Source organism: Gallinula chloropus (genome assembly GCF_964237585.1).
Source record: "Gallinula chloropus genome assembly, chromosome: 7".
Taxonomy (NCBI): Eukaryota; Metazoa; Chordata; class Aves; order Gruiformes; family Rallidae; genus Gallinula; species Gallinula chloropus.
This window is the reverse complement of record NC_140092.1, coordinates 30,319,217-30,336,439: the sequence shown is the minus strand read 5'-3', so window position 1 is coordinate 30,336,439 and position 17,223 is coordinate 30,319,217. Positions and strand designations below refer to the sequence as shown.

Below are 17,223 nucleotides of genomic sequence, written 5' to 3'. Positions count from 1 at the left end.
CAACTGAGAGACGGGACACCGCTTAATGTAAGCAAGTGATCGGTTTATTGCACACATACAGCAGCTTATATATTTTCTAAGTGCGTCAAGCTTAGCGAGCTTTAAATTGATTGGATAATATAAAACCGTCAGAAGGCTTTTTACAGGTTACTGATGTCTTCAGGGTTAAAGGTTATCTTCACACCGCAGCTGCAGTTACACCGTCAACACAATGGAATGCTCCTCGCTTCATGATGTTTTGAGACGCCCCGTTCTTCGGGTCTCCCACAGCCTTCACAGCCTTCGTCCGACCAAGGCTATCAGGCCTCCCACAACTTTCATCTGACCAAGGCTATCAGATCTTGGTCGCTTGCTCCACTGTGCAATTTCGCAGCTGCAGAATCATCGTCTGCTTTTCCCACATCTCCCCCGTTCTGTTGAACAATAAGAACCTTGTGAATAGCATTAGATATCATTGTCTGTACACACTGTAAAAAGCACGGCAAAAGTATTAAAAACAACAAAATAACAAGTACTACATATAGCATTGTTTTGATTAAGTTTCTCATCCACCCTGTAAAGCCCCAGCTAGAAAATAGCTGGTCTAGCCAGTCCCATCTATCGTCTTCTCGGAGTTTCATAACTCCGTTCTTAAGTTGTTGTATGCTGGCGTGGATTGATTCGGAGTGGTCTGAAAGATTCATACAACACATGCCTTCAAAATCCTCACAGCCATGTCCTTGAGCTAAAAGCAAAAAATCTATAGCAGCACGATTTTGCAAAGTTGCATGTCGTACACTATCTACATCAAGCAAAAGACCAGAAAGTGCTTTACTAGTAGCATTGGTCTGCTTTGCTAGCCAGCATCCCAATTTGTCCAAGGTGCCGAGTGCTTTTGCAGACACGACACCAGGGGCAAGGAATGAGGCCGTAAAGCGTTGTCCAATTATCAAGTGGCAATCCTACCAGACAGGTAGAAAAGGGATTTTCTGGGGAGGCAGTAGCCAGACAAAGAGTATCTTGACCTGTTAGGTTGGCCAGTGTAACCCATATGTTAACCTTAGGGAAAAATGGGGGAAAAGGATTAGCTTTCACTGCGGCTCCAAACAAAAGCAAAAGGAGTATCATGATAGTAGTTTTCAAGTAGGCAGTGAAACGTCCGCGTCCGGTTCTTCGGCTGGGGTCGTCGTCAGTGGTTCTCTAAAGGGTTTAACGTTCCTCGCCGGGATCCACCGCGGACCACGTTCTGTGGAAACACAAGCATAACCCCTTCCCCAAGTGACAAGCGGATAAGGGCCTAAAATTTTTCCTGTTTCTAGGTCTCTTATTAAAACTGGTGCCTTTTTTGATTCTGTAAATTCTTGGCTCATATTAAAGTGTCGAACAATAGGAGGATTTTGATCCATCAAGGAACAATTTAAAAAATTAAAAACATATAATGCTTTCTGTAATCTTTCTCCTGGGGTTGCCTGCTTCATTCCCCCTTTCTGTTTTTGCAACATATTTTTTAAAGATTGGTGGGAGCGCTCAATGAGAGATTGACCAGTAGGGGAATGAGGTATTCCTGTAATATGTGTAATGCCCCAGGTATTGAAAAAGTTTTGTATAATAGCAGAAATATATGCAGGTCCATTGTCTGTTTTTATTTTTTGGGGTATGCCTAAAGTGGCAAAGGCTTGTAAAAAGTGGCGTTTAGCATCGCGAGCTTTCTCTCCCATATGACAGGATGCATACAAGGCTCCCGAAAAGGTGTCTATTGAAACATGTATATATTTTTGTTTTCCAAATTCTGGATAGTGTGTGACATCAGTTTGCCATAACTGTAAGGCTTGCAGTCCTCGGGGGTTAATTCCACCCGCGACTGATGGGAAAGACACTCGTTGGCAATCAGGACATGTAGCAATAATTTCTGTTGCCTGTTGTGTAGTGAGGTTGAAGGAGCGTTTTAATGCTCCGGCATTCTGGTGGAAAAAAGAATGGCTAAGCCTTGCTTGAGCAAAGAGATCTGGGAGAATTTGTGCAGTAAGGGTTAATAAGTCAGCTTGTCTATTTCCTTCTGCAATATAGCCTGGTAAGGTGGTATGTGAGCGGACATGCATAATAAAGTAAGGAGTTAATCTAGAGTCCAACAAGGCAATAAGTTCCTGTAACAGATCAAATAAAAGAGAGTTAGAAACATCTTTCAAAACAGCGGCTTCTGCACGTTGAACTATTCCTGTAACATAGGCAGAATCAGTAATTATGTTAAGTGGTTCTGACCATTTACGGAAAACACGTACAACTGCTGCAAGTTCTACAATTTGTGGTGAGCCTGGTACTAGAGAAATGTCTGAGTTCCAGTTTTGGGTTTGTTGGTCCCACCAGATAATGACAGACTTATGAGTTTTTCCGGACCCATCCGTAAATACTGTGAAAGCTTCCAGAGGTGTCTCACTTCGCTTTGGTTTCTGTGACAGTTGAAAGTCAAGGTGTAAGAGTTTATGAGCTGGTAGGTGAGAAGAGATTTGTCCAGAGTAGTCTGCGAGGGCCATGGCAAAGACGTCTGACCGGTGGTATAGCCACGAAAGGTAAGCCTTGACCACTGGTAGGTATATGTGTACAAAGTCAATTCCTGCTAAGGCTAGTAGTCGTTGACGCGCTTTAAGAATCAGAGAGGCAAACATCTCATGTTGCGTAAGTATAGTTTTTGAGGGTTGGTGTGATAAAAATATCCATTCAATGATTATCAATGGGTCTTTTTGTGTAATATCCCATTGGAAAATGAGGGCGTATGGCTGTCGTGCAGGATTTAAAATTGCTAAATAAAAAGGAAGGTTTAAGTCACAACGGTGTGCCTGTCTAGACTCAATAGCCTCAATCACCTTTGCAATAGCCATCTGAGATAGTTTGTCTAATGTTCTCGGAGCACAAATGTTAGTGTCTCCTTTCAGGAGTTTAAAAAGAGGCTCAAGATCAGAGTTTGTGATTCCCAATAGTGGACGAACCCAGTTTATGGTTCCCAGGAGTTTTTGCACATCATTCAGATTGGTAATTTTTGTGTTTAGGGTAAGTGGCTGAGGTGCTATGGTTTTTGATCGTATTAGCCAGCCCAAATATTTCCATGGGGATATTGATTGAACCTTTTCAGAGGCAATACAGAATCCAGCTGCATTTACAGCTTTAATGACAAGGGCTACGGCCTTCTGCATGTCTTCTTCATGAAGTGCGGCTACAAGGATGTCATCCATATAATGGTATATTAAAATAGTAGACATGGACTTCCTTATTGGGCTTAAAATTTTTGCTACGTACCATTGGCAAATTGTTGGACTGTTTTTCATTCCTTGTGGCAGCACTACCCAATGGAATCGGCGTAAAGGCTCTTGTACATTGACGCTTGGAATTGAAAAGGCAAATTTGGGTGCATCCTGAGGGTGCAAAGGTATGTTAAAGAAACAATCTTTTAAATCAATCACTGTAAGATGCCAATCCCGAGGTAACATGGTTGGTGAGGGGAGCCCCGGTTGGAGGGGTCCCATATCTTCCATAGCGTCATTAATTTTTCTAAGATCATGCAGTAGGCGCCACTTGCCATTTGATTTTTTGATAACAAAAACAGGAGAATTCCAGGGACTGACCGAGGGTAACACATGACCCTTTTGTAATTGTTCCTCTACTAGATCATTTAGAGCGCGCAATTTCTCAATAGGAAGGGTCTCATAGCTGCAAAGGCGGCAACCATAGCCTCAAATTTATGATCCATCGTCCCTATGCGATTGCATGCCTCAATCATTTCGATTAGAGTAGGATTCCTGTTTGGTAAAGCCTGTAAGACTCGCTTACAGTCCACATTAGCATTCTCTACAGCCAGTTTTAAAAGTAATATTTCTCTCGCTTCCGTGTTGTCAATCTGTTTCTCTAACGCCATGCTCAGTCTATCTATAAATTGCATATAAGACTCACGAGGTTCCTGTATTATAGCAGTAAAGGCTTTTTGTGGTTTTTGAGTATCGGGGGTCTTTAAAAGTGCCTTTTTGCTTCCTCGCGTACAGCTCTCAGAGCTTCCCTTGGGACCTCTCTGGCTTGGGTTATGGGGTCGGCGTACTGCCCCGTCCCCGTTAAATGCTCCAAAGTTAATGCAGCCATATTAGGATCATTATGTCCTACATAGCTAGTCAGGAGGGTTTGTAACCCCTGTCTCCATTGAGATTCCCACAAGGTATATTGCGTGGGTGTACACAGTAATTGTGCGAGAGCTTTGAGATCATGGGGTGTCATAGTATAAGTATCGAAAACTGACGATAGCATAGTAACAAAGTAGGGAGAAGATAAACCGTGCTCCGTAGCCGTGCGACGCAATTCCTTAATCACAGAAAAAGACAGAGGTTCCCACTGAGCCCTGCGCCCGAGCCCTTGATACATGACCGGTGCTACGATTTTTTGTGCCATTTCCAAGTCCCCTTCCCGTAACGCTTGCCGTTTGATTTTGGTCCATACGTTGTGCGGGTCAGGGGGGAACAAATCAGGCTCATCCTCCGGGTCCGAAGGACCAGGATCAAAGGGGTCGTCTTCAGGAGGGTAATTTACTAATCCCCCTTTATTTGAGGATGGCTTTGGCACAAATGAAGGGTCGGTTTCGGGGGAGGGAGGGAGTTCAGGTGGGGCTAAAGGAGCGACAGGGGAATCGTCCCCGTCAGAGTCTTTTCCAGGCGATTGATTCGCTCTATTAGAGCGCTCTTGCTCTTTTAAAGTTTCAAATATAATTCTCCACCAAGGGAGCAGTTTTTGCGCCTGGGGGTCACCCTTTGTGGCTCCGTCCCAAAGTTTAACACCCACGGAGTCCCATATATCCGTTGTAAAAATATTCGATGCAGTGACAGTGGGGATTTTAACCTGGACCCACTTCAAAGTGCATTTAAGATCGTGACCCGAAATAGTCTTATCATGTTTAGCTAATAAAGCTTTCATAAGTTCATATACGTCTCTTTCTACGGGAGTCAAAACTTGCCCTCCCATCTGGATTACCCGCAGCTCACCTCTCTTCCCCGAGGGATTGTTTGCCGGCTCCTGCTTCCTTTCAGCAGCGTACTCTGTAGTTCTGCGGGAGTTGCGACCGGCTGCCAGATAGGCAGTTCTCCAGTTCCTTGGAGTGCCGAGTCGTCCGGTCCGCTTCGGATCGAATCACGTCCTCCGGTCCGCTTAGGATCGAATCACGTCGTCCGGTCCGTTTTGGATCGAATCACGTCGTCCGGTCCGTTTTGGATCGAATCACGTCGGGGTCACCATTTGCCGCAACTGAGAGACGGGACACCGCTTAATGTAAGCAAGTGATCGGTTTATTGCACACATACAGCAGCTTATATATTTTCTAAGTGCGTCAAGCTTAGCGAGCTTTAAATTGATTGGATAATATAAAACCGTCAGAAGGCTTTTTACAGGTTACTGATGTCTTCAGGGTTAAAGGTTATCTTCACACCGCAGCTGCAGTTACACCGTCAACACAATGGAATGCTCCTCGCTTCATGATGTTTTGAGACGCCCCGTTCTTCGGGTCTCCCACAGCCTTCACAGCCTTCGTCCGACCAAGGCTATCAGGCCTCCCACAACTTTCATCTGACCAAGGCTATCAGATCTTGGTCGCTTGCTCCACTGTGCAATTTCGCAGCTGCAGAATCATCGTCTGCTTTTCCCACAGGAGGGGAGATTCAGATTAGATAAGAGGAAGAAAATGTTTTTACAATGAGAGTGGTGAGGCCCTGGCACAGGGTGCCAGAGAAGCTATGGCTGCCCCTGGATCCCTGCCAGGGTTCAAGGATGGGTTGGGTGGGGCTTTGGGCACCCTGGACAGGTGGAGGGTGTCCCTGCCCATGGCAGGGCGGTGGGACTAGATGGGCTTTAAGGTCCCTTCCAACCCAACCCTTTCTATGGTTAGATATCAGCTTCAGAAAGCATTTTCCCCCAACCATCCGCCTGAGTTTGGTTCTATCTATACAGGGAAAACAAACTACATTATACCAAGCAGTTTCTGATTGTGTGAAGAACTCCCATTTGCTGGGCTGAAGTTTCACACCCTTTTAACTGAACCTGCATTCCAGGTTCCTGTGATTTTTGCCCATTTTTTGCTCTCTGCAGAGCATTTTGGGCTCCTGCATTTAATCTGCAACAGGACTGGCAGGTGGTAGGAAAGATGCTGTGGTTGCCCAAACCACAGCCTTGTCCTGCCCCATCACACAGTCCCGCATGACTTGGCACTGGCCAACAGCTAGGAAAGGTCCTTGCACGGACCAAAACCCGAGGGGAAAACGCAGACTTCACCCTCCCGGGCGTCCCTCTGCCCCGTCGAAGGCTGAGGGACCCCACGGCCCGGCTGTGGGGCAGGCTGGGCGGCGGGTGGCTCAGCAAGGCTGCCAACCGCCAACCACCAACCGCCGCTCCCAGGCGCTCCGCCGCCTCACACCGCGGGGCGGCCACCGGGACACACACACACCCCCGGCCACCCCCCTTCCTCCCCCGGCGGCTCGGGGAGCCCGACACTGGCGGGGCTGCTGCGGAGCTCCCGAGTCTCGGCCCGCCCTCCCTCGCTCCCGGGAGGCTGCTCGTTGCCAGGGCGAGATGAAGCTGCGCAGCGAGCGCCTGCCCCGGGCCTGCAGCGCCCAGCCCGCCCCCGAGGCCGCCCCGCCGACTCTCAGCCGCTCCGCCACGGCCCTGGAAGGGTCCCCCGGCCTTGCTGCTTCGAGGCCGACGCTGGAAGGTATCTCGTGAAATCCCCTCTTCCGCTCAGGCTTGCTTTTTAAGCTCTTCATGGCGAACTTCCCGCGCACAGGGGTCAGGTTGTCTTCATGCAACTTTTCCTTTTTGCCAAAGCACCCTCTCCTTCATCTTAGTCTCTTAGGAAATGTGATAAAAAGGGGACAGGAGCGGCCCTGGGGCTTCAGTGTGCTTATACGATGCTGTTCTGTCTGGTTTTGTGAGAAAAAAAATGAAATTACGTGTGTCTTTAAGCAGAGAACTGCAGCCGTGCTGCTTTATTTGCAGAAGTGGAGGAGCTGCTGGCGAAGAGGAGGGCAGGTGGAGATCCGCTGGCACGCTTTCTGAAAGGACAGCTGTACTATGAGGAGGTGGTGGTTCCCTTCTTTTAAGTAAATATTATAAAGCTGACAATTTTCAGTACCGTTTCAATAGAAAAATTGACTCCTTTAAAAATCTTCTGGAGATGTGCATGCCTGCTTTTTCCTCACCAGCTGTTCCCCCTAATTACTTTCTTCCTACACTTTCCCCAAGCATCTTGTGGTGTCTTTCAGTTCCCTCCCAGGTCTCCTAAGGTGCAGTGCACAGATCACTCTGCTCATTGTGCAGCTAGTGGCAGTGTAAATCAGTCTGGGGGTTGCAGCGGGAACAGAAGTAACTCAAGAGTTTGTGCTTTCTGGGCTTCATCCTTCTTCATGCTTTCATCAGTTAATTACCTGATTTGGGCATAACCACAACTGACCCCCTGGAGCAGACGACCTGCCTGTTTCTTGATGTCCATGTTATATATTGCTGCCAATCCCTAGATTGATTCTGTGAGCAGGTTTCAGTTTCCAGATTTTTGAACATCATGTCTGCACTGCCTAAAAATGCAGGTTCTTCCAGTACTGCAGTGTCAGATGTGAGAACAAAGTAAGTCTCTGCCCAGTCAGAGCCATACGACTCCTTGCAGCCCTAAATCCTCGGGAAAGGCGAGAGTCCGGATGCCTCCCGTACTTCTTTCTGGGATACTCATGACAGCTGGTTGTAGAAAAGCATGGTCCATGAAGGAAACGCTCCAGGTTGAAAACCTAAGAGTATCTACTAGAGAATTAAGCTGCCATCCACGTTCCTCATTTTGCCTGCTTTGTTGTTCATTCTGTCTTTCCCAGGGGCTGTATGAAGAAGCTTTAGTACAATTTGAAAAAATCAAGGATACAGAGTTCCAAGCGATGTATCAGCTTGGTGTGATGCATTACGACGGCCTGGGCACAAAAGAAGACCCTGTGAGTAATCTAGCTGAATGCTTTTTACTGTCCTTTTTAATTAGCTGGTAATTAGTAAGAGCTTCTTTGAAAACTTTAGTTTAAAATAAACAGGTCTTTGCATTAGAATGATTTTAAAGTACAGATGTTTACAAAGTGCCACTGAAGAGAGCAGGTTCCAGGCTGAAGAAGTTCTCAAAAATAGCTATAAAAACCTTGCATTGATAAATAGAACTTCTACGGGTTGGGTTGTACTTTGGGCAGAAGTTATTTTTAAAAATTGCTCTTAATTAATTCTTTTTTAACAAGCAGGGTGTGTAAAGGAAATGTGTAAAAATGGAAACCAAACAACTGTGTTTCACAGTTTATGACAGCAGTAGCACAAGTATGGATTTTAGAGTATTTTATATTCTCTCTAATGTGTGTGCTAAACAAGATTGTGCTTCTGCCAGTAATATCTTTAAATTAGACAAATGAAGAATTACATGTGCAAGGAACTGCAGAATAGAGAGAATTAAAATTGAAGAATTACATAAAAAGGAAGACAAAGGAATGAATTTGTAAGATAAGTGATAATTTATTGGGGAACTTGATCTTGAACGTGTGCTATGAGGAAAAAACATAAATAGGATGAAAGAAAGAGTAGATAACAAGGCTGGAGGGCAAAAAAATGAACAAAGCAGTATGTTAACAACTTGCACACTTGTCCAACACTAAGAGGACTGGCAGCAGAGCAGAAAATACCCCGGTGGGTTCTAGAGGTGCTCCCTTTGTTCTGTGTGCTCCAGGCCTGTACAGTCACCACACTGGGCCACTTGCAAATAGACACTTTAGTATGGTTTCCTTTTTCTGCATGTTATGAGAGGTGAAATAGCAGTCTTTTGTAAAAGACAATGTCTGGTGTATTTAAACAGGGGAGCAGTCTATGCTAAATCCTAACGGTGTAAATCTTGTTTCCAAACTACTCTTCAGGTCCTTGGACAATATACCATACAGCTGTTCATACCCAGTCTGCTCCATTTGCTTATTTAATGTTATCTTTTCTTTTGTCCAACACAAATCTAAGGTATTTTTAATGCTGGGACTTCAGAGTGTCCTGCTGTGTCACTTTGTCTTTTGTTACAATTGTTTAATAATTCCAGATACATTCCAGAGAATGTTTACAGAAGCCTAAAATTGAGCATGTAGCATTAGGATGCAACATTCATTTATGAAGGCTCAAGAGTATTTTTGAAAGGTTTTTTTTTATCAAAGGAGAAGAGTAAGATAGTATCAGATGACCATTTGTAAGGAAATGTTTGACATTATAAATTTATGCAAAATCTAGGGGCTGTCTTCAAAACTGAAGATCAGTCCTGCTTTGGTAGGATACTGCGCTCCAATACACCTCTCTTCAAAGTGGAGGACTTACCTGTCTTGCAGAAGTTAGTGGACTCTCAGGTTCTCTATTCTACCCTCTCTGCAGTCTGAATGTAGTAACTAGAACATCCCAATTTTAGGAAAGAGGAGTGGAATACATGAAGAAAATACTCTACTCCGATTCCCCAAAAGCAAGACACTTGAAGTTTGCAGCTGCATACAACCTTGGCAGAGCGTATTATGAAGGATGTGGTGTTAAACAGTCAACTAAAGAGGCTGAAAGGTAATGACAAGCAGTAATTTTCCTGACAAACACAAGATACTGAGTTACTTAAACTTTCTTTGTCCCCATTTTCTTAGGTTGTGGCTTATTGCTGCAGACCATGGAAATCCAAAAGCAAGCATAAAAGCGCAGAGTACTTTAGGAATGCTTTATTCTCTGTCAGTTCTGAAAGATCTGAAGAAGGTAAAAGCTCCCCTGCACCTTTTGAGTTTCATGAGTCCCACTTAATTCTGAATTTCTCAGAAAGCTTACAGTGATACATTCAACTCTGAAGGCTGTGCTTTGCCAGGCAGCATCATCCATATAAGCCTGCATGAAGGTCAGAATCCTTCATGTCGACTCACTTGACACTGCTAGCCCAAATCTTTATTTATTGTTTTTTTAGTGGGAGAATGATAGAAGGGGTTTGAGTTTTCTCAGCTGTGGTATCCTTCAGATGTCAAGCAGGTGCCACTGATTGACAGCACTGACAGTAAACGAAGCAGGTTTGAAAGCCTTGCAAAGTTTTCTGCTTTCTGTGTAAGCTCTTCTTGCAGGATGGTTGATGTAAAAGCATTTATGGAACCACTATGTGAGACAAGCAGCTAAAGTAAATACACCCTCCGACTTTCTGCCTCTTGTTTAGGCCTTTTTTTGGCATTCAGAAGCTTGTGGCAATGGAAGCCTGGAGTCACAGGGTGCACTGGGTGTTATGTATCTCTATGGACAAGGTGTACGTCGAAACACTAAAGCTGCTTTGGAGTGCATCAGAGAAGCAGCAGAACGTGGAAACACCTACGCTCAAGGCCACCTTGTGGAATATTATTACAACAGGAAATTTTACTCAACAGCTGCTGCACTGGCCAAAAGGTGAAGTTAATTTTGCTTAATTTTTCATTATGGTTCTTCATGTAAGACCACATAACTCTGATTAAAGTCATTAGTAAGTTCACACTCGTGTCTCTCACTCTCAAGAGACATTTAAGCTAATGGAATGCAAGACCTCATCTTTAAAGGGGTAATAGCATGTCACAGGAAATGATACTTTAAGGCTCTCAGTTACTTAGTAGAGGTAACTTTTCTGTGTGAAGCAGAACAGCCCTGAACTAGAAGCCCACATGCAACCCTGCCCTCCTGTCTCCTCAGCCCACAATCTCCTCTAGGCTTCTCCCTTCACCCTTCCCTTTTAAGACCCTTCAAACTCTTCCACTCTCCAAATCCCCATCTTAATGTAATTTCCATCCACTGTCTTCCACTGCATTTCCTGGCTCAGAGGCTCAGCATGCTTTGGTCCAGTTCCTGTGTCTCTCAGAGGAAATGCAAGCACTGATACCACCAAGTGGGATCCTGGAGTAAGCGCTCTGAACAGCACAGCCTGGGACCTGCAAGTAGCTGCTAAGCACCCTTTAGCTTTCCATCAGCTGCCACTTCTGGAGGGTGCACACCACATAACGCATTTTTAAGCCTTGACCACAGGCAGCTGCACACAAGTGGTTTCTGGTGATTATCTGCTTGTGTAGAGGGACTGGTCAGAAATAGTGACTTCTGTTACAGGCTGCAACATTTAACAGCCAGCCTGGATCACATGTCTATCTTGAACTAGGCATGGAGGAGAAAAGCAACATTGGAGCCAGTACTACAGCTGAGAAAGAGCAAGTTTCTGTGACACACCTCTGGAGCTGGCCACTGTCTGCTAAAGCAGAAGCTTTATTTTTATACAGAAGCTGCACCCTGTATATGCCACACAGCATAGCAGCAGCTCTGGTGATTCAGTAGCTCAGTAAGGAAGGCTACTTGCTATACTCATCACTGGAAAGGAGTGTTTTCTCTCCACACTGCTGCTTCTCTTGCCCTTGCACTGGCAGCTCTTCAGTCCAGTCTGGCCTGTAGCACTAGGAACGCTTCCCCTGTGGTCAGTGCTGCACAGGAGATGGTTCAGGCAATAAAGAGTGCACTTCATCAGCTGCAACGTGATGGCAGGAAACAGCCATGAAATCCCATACTGCAGCCAGAAACAACAATTCCTGAACCAAAAGATACAGCCACCATGTTTGAAACAGTTCCTTTAACTGGGATTGCAGTTGGCCTCAGAGCAAAAAAATCTCACAGCAGCTCAAGCAGTTGTGTCAAACATCAATACCTTTCCTGGTAAAATCTGTTTGTCCTTCTATGTTCATAGCAACCCCGTGGTTTGTTAGGCTGTGTAGGTACAAACAGTATGTGACTGTGTACAGTATCACCATGCCTAACACATGGAGCCTAGATTAGCTACAGACACCTGAAATAGCAATCCTGTTATCCCACAGTTCTACTTACCTATTGCTATGGTGTGTTGTCACGTCAACTGTGCTGAACTAGAATTTGCTCTTGCCTGGGTACTGTTATTTGCATCAGCATCCTACCGTGTATGGTTGGAAAGGAAGGCAAAATTGCTGTGTATCAGGAAAGATAAAAGAGGTAATAGGTTACTGTTATTATATTTGAATGCTCTTCCTAATAAGTCTTTTTTATATATATCTGCTGTGTTATTGTATTCGTTGATGGGACCAGATTAGGTGGGAGAACATTGCTTTCACCACGTTCAAGTGATGTAGCAGGCAGGGACTTGCAGAGGGTTACTTTGGAACCGTTTTTCATAAACCCTGATTTAGAGGGAGCAGCTGTAAACTGTCTGTCAAGACTCTGACCATGACACAATAAACAACTAAAATGATGTGTGAAAAGGCATATAATTACTGTCTGGTGTCTGGAAAGGACATGGGGCTTGGGGGTTTCTCTTTTAAGTTAACAGTTAGAAAAAAATCAATTCTCACTTAGAAAATGCTGTACCAAGTAGCATAGTAACAATACTGGGTAATTATAGACTGATAGTTAAACCAATGCTCACTCTGTCCCTCTCTGATTCTTAAAATGGTTCTTATGAAAACCAACATGCTGAGAATAAGGGGGCAGCAAGCAGACAGACACATGCAGGAGCAAATAATTGAGCTGAAACAGTTCTCAGTGGTCATCACAAATGGGTCTTACACCTGAAGACTTTCAAGTGTATCCAGAATCTCCAGATTACTATGGTTTCTAAGTACCCTGCTAAGAACTTGGAAATTTAGACTCACAGAATCAAGGAGTGGTTTGTGTTGGCCCTTTAAAGATCATCTAGTTCCACACACACTCCCCCACGGAGGGCATGGACATCTGGCACTAGGCAAGGCTGTCCAATTATGTAGGAGCTTTGCCGTTCTTCCACATGCATATTAATTCTATGAAATATTTTAATAGGAACAATTAGTGATAGAACTCAAGGGAACCACAGGAAGCTGTGCCAGGGGACGTTTAGGCTGGATGTCAGGAAGAGGTTCTGTACTGAGAGGGGGGTCAGGCACTGGCACAGGCTCCCCAGGGAAGTGGTCACAGCCCCGAGCTGGGCTGAGCTCAAGAAGCGTCTGGACGATGCGCTCAGTCCCATGCTCTGACTTGGCTGGGCCTGTGTGGAGCCAGGAGTGGGACTCCATGGTTCTTAGGGGTCCCTTCCAGCTCAGGAGATTCTATGAAAACACGCTGCCCTTTAGAACCAGTATGACTATAGTGGACGTGACTGCAGAAGCCACCTGTTTGCTGGTCACAATATTCAGCCAGGACGTAACTTCAAATCAAATACTGAACAGAAGAATCCTCACCAGGCTGCCCAGTAGATGGGAATTTCAGCTTATTTTAAATAATGATGTAAAGGGAGAGGAGGCATGATCAAGTCTCATATATATAAATATATATATGATTGACATAAATTATTGCTCGAAATAGCATTATCTAACTTGATGCTGTAAATTCCACAACAGGATCGCAGATAATGACGACATCGCCACGCTAGCAGAGGTAACTGACTGCCTTCCTACCTACGTAGCCAAGGGGGTTGCTATGGCTGCTTTCTACTTGGCTAGGTGCCTCCAGCTCGGCCGCGGGGTACAGCAAGATCAAGCTGCTGCTAAAGAATACTATTCTAAGGTAAGCTGGGAAAGTCTTACAGACTCATTTATACCTCATGAAATTGAGCAGTACCTTGGATTTGAGGCTTTAAACTTGCTGTTTGGTTAAAGACTCCAACATTATTTAAGTAGGAAAAACCCCCAAAACTAAACCATCTGTGCAAGAGAATGACGAGTGAAAAAAGTATATTGAAAACTACTAAAACTAGTCTTGAGAGATGACTGCTGCCCACTTGCCTAAGCAATGCACAGCACACATTCTGCCAAACAACAGGGAAAAAATCATCTGTGAATCACCACAGCAAAGAGCTCGGCAACCTGCAAGATACATCCACTCAATGTTTGGAATCATTTTACCTCTAGATTATTTGCAGTCTTTCTTTCAAACTGAAGACCTTTTTCTCTGCTTTAGATTCTCTAACAGTTCCAACATTCATTAACCATAGTTAAATTGGTCATAACTGGTTGTTATGCTATTTTTGTGGTTACATTTTCCTCAGTAGCTGAGGATCTGCTGTTACTGGTATGCAGGGGAAAACAGGTCACAGGTTTTAAAAAGTTCTGAAGTTGAAGTAAGGTTTGTTGCTTGAGGAAAAAGATCAATAACAGCTTCTAGAATATCAACGATACCTAAAAGTACAGTCAAGGCAAGATGATTATGTCAAATAAAAGGAGAGTAGCAAGGTTGGACCTGTGCTTCAGAGAGACTCTATGATTTCTGTGAGCATAGAGACTATTTGTTTCCACAAGCCCAATACTCAGATGTCCAGCTCGGTGCAATCCAAAGAAATGTAGAGTTATGTAAATGAGAAATTATCAAATAACAATTTTGGTGGCACCCCGCTCAGGGAGGCCAGCAATTCAGAGGCCCAGCAAGGCAGGTGACCTTTTGAAGGGATACATGTGTGGTAAACATTTTGGTTCTCCTGCTGTGACAAGCATTACAGAGGACAGGATGAGGAGATTACAAAAGGAATACAGACTGGGGTGTTATGAACGCTGTAGCCAGAAGTCCTAGGTAAGTCTGAAGGCATGGAAGAGGCTCTCCAGGATCACACTGCTACATGGCTGTGTGAGAACAGTCCTTCCACTGTCTTCCACCAGGCCTAGTGTAAGCACCACACTGAGAGAAAAAAATGACAGCTTCCACTGGATATTCACTAGCTGTACATCTGGGACTCAGCTAGGAACACCAGTAGCTTCTTACTATAAAGAGAGATGATTTATGTTGACTGGTGCTATGCACCTTCCCCAGCTACAAAGGAGAAGGACAGAAAATAGAGAAATGATCAGAAGCAGTAACTTCAAAACAAGTAAAAGACGAGTTGTGGGTACGTTCAGTTTCTTTTGCTCCTGGAAAATAACTCTGCTCTTAACTGCACAATTACACCCACTTGCATTTTTAATTAACTGGTCAGCTGCGTTTCTGGCCTATGCTTCTTGACCCAGTCAGTTTGGAAAGAGAGGACAGGCATCCCAGAGGGCACTGAAACAGGTGATGGAAGTGAATTAAACCCATCCAAGCTGTAAGCAGATTTCTGTTTCTGGCTGTGGTACCAGCATACGCCACACCAACAGGCAGAGTAAAAAAGTCAAACCAAGCCCAACACTATAGTCAAATATGCTCAATTTTAAATACTGAGCTTCTCTTACAGGGCATCAGGAAGAGGGATTTAAAGCTGAATGTATTAACTGTACTATTTTAACAAGATTATTACCTCAGATAACATCAACAAAACTCAGAGTCCTCATTCACATAGTACTGACAAGGTACAGTTGTATTTTGGCTGTGAGCTCCAACTCCCTCTTCTTTGTTTTCAAAGGCATGCCTCCTGGATCCAGGTGTTGCGTCTGACCTTGAGCTGGCAGCTAATCTTGGGAGAATTTAGTGTTTCCTTAGCTGTGACTGGTGCATAACTGTACTTCCTACAGTAAACCATCCTTCCTCTCCAGCAATTACAGACTGCACATCCCTGCTTGCTTTTCAATTCTCTAGAAATTGTTACTTAAAGCACACTCTGTAACTGAGATGAGGCAAAGGCAGACTTTGATAGACTGTCCTGAGTTGGGAGGGACCCATAAGGACATCAGGTCCAACAACCGGCTCCACACAGGCCCAGCCATGGGGCTGAGTGCATCGTCCTGACACTTCTTGTTTGTTACCACTTCCCTGGGGAGCCTGTGCCAGTGCCCGAACCCCCTCTCACTACAGAACCTCTTCCTGACATCCAACCTAAACCTCCCCTGTCACAGCTTCATGCTGATCCCTTGGGTTCTATCCCTGGTCCCCAAAGAGAGGAGATTGGCACCTGCCCCTTCACTCCCCCTCGACAGGAAGCCCCAGGTCTCCCCTCAGCCTCCTCTTCTGCAGGCTGAACAACCTCAGGGACTTCATCCTCTCCTCGTAAGACTTTCCCTCCAGACCCTTCACCATCCCCACTGCCCTCCTGGACACTCTCCAGTATTTTTGTGTCCCTCTCATACTGTGGCACCCAAACCAGCACCCAGTGCTCGAGGTGAGGCTGCCCCAGCGCAGTGCAGAGCAGGACAGTCCCTTCCCTGGCCCAGCTGGCCATGCCATGCTTGATGCAGCCCAGGATGTGGTTGGCCCTCCTGGGTGCCTGGGCTCGCTGCTTGCTGTTGACCAAGACCTCAAATCCCTCTCAGCATGGCTGGGCTCCAGCGTCTGATCCTCCAGGCTGCTGAAGAAGTCAGGTTTATCAAGGACATTTTACTAGGACAGACATACTGTGTTTTGTTAGTGTCACACTGCTATGTAGCACATGAATTAAACCAAAACCCAGTGAAAACAGTTGTTTCCTCTTCTGCATTTTTGGTATTTAGACATTAGATTTAATTTTCCAACAAGCCTGAACCCAAAGCTTGTCCAGGTTTCCACACACCCCATTGGCAGGTCCCGGCCGTTATTACCGCTTACCTTTCCCAGCGGCGTGTCCAGTTTCTCCCACAGGTTTCTCTAACACATCTCCATCACCTAGACTGAAAAGGCCACAATTAACACCCAACCTCCAGAATTATAAAGGGGCTGGTGTGACTTTGGCCTTGGCACAGTTTTTTTCCTGGGGCAGGGCTGAGGCATATCCAAAGCCAGGCCGGGGTGCTTGCACCCAGCCAGCTGTTGGACTCTGCTCTGCAGTGCTGTCAAGCCACTTCCCACTTCAGCCCCTAAATAAAAAGGGTCCAGACCTGACCCCCTGCTGTCAATCAAAGCACACATCCAGCTAGAAGTTGCAGGAGGGTAATTAATTTCCATCCAAAGACTGGAGGAGAAGTGTATCTGTTTAATGAAGGCATTAACGATTTGTTCTCCTGCTCAGTGTGTGTTCTGGCATTTTATGAAGACTTTTGTTTTTATTTTAACTGGGGGTAGGGAACAAAGACCAATAACATGTGCTAATGACAAATAGCAGCGGCGTGAAAAGAAGACAGAAAAGCAGCAAGATGATTTGTGGGCTGGGTAGAAAGAGACTCTTGAACGCTCAGTCCACATGCTGGGATGAGGAAGAGCTGGCATCACACTCACTTGGAGAAGGTGGTGGGCTCCCAGTGCTTCTAAATCTTGCTTATCAGTGTCTAACTGCGGTGGGAAGTTGTCTGCAGGAGGGCAGCCCTCTCACAGCAGATGCCCTCTCTGCAAGACCTCTTCCTTGCA

The 17,223-nt window shown here is 45.3% G+C and overlaps 1 protein-coding gene across 1 annotated transcript; it reads left to right on the top strand.

Annotated features, from left to right (window-relative positions):
- Positions 1 to 7,004: 7,004 nt before the first annotated feature.
- LRP2BP (LRP2 binding protein) lies at positions 7,005 to 15,439 on the top strand (the record flags this gene model as incomplete). Its single annotated transcript, XM_084266643.1, has 7 exons — positions 7,005 to 7,076; positions 7,857 to 7,967; positions 9,449 to 9,591; positions 9,669 to 9,774; positions 10,217 to 10,440; positions 13,404 to 13,569; positions 15,374 to 15,439. Exons 2-7 carry the CDS (start codon positions 7,917 to 7,919, stop codon positions 15,437 to 15,439), a joined length of 756 nt encoding a protein of 251 aa, XP_084122769.1. The 5' UTR covers positions 7,005 to 7,076; positions 7,857 to 7,916.
- Positions 15,440 to 17,223: the final 1,784 nt, after the last annotated feature.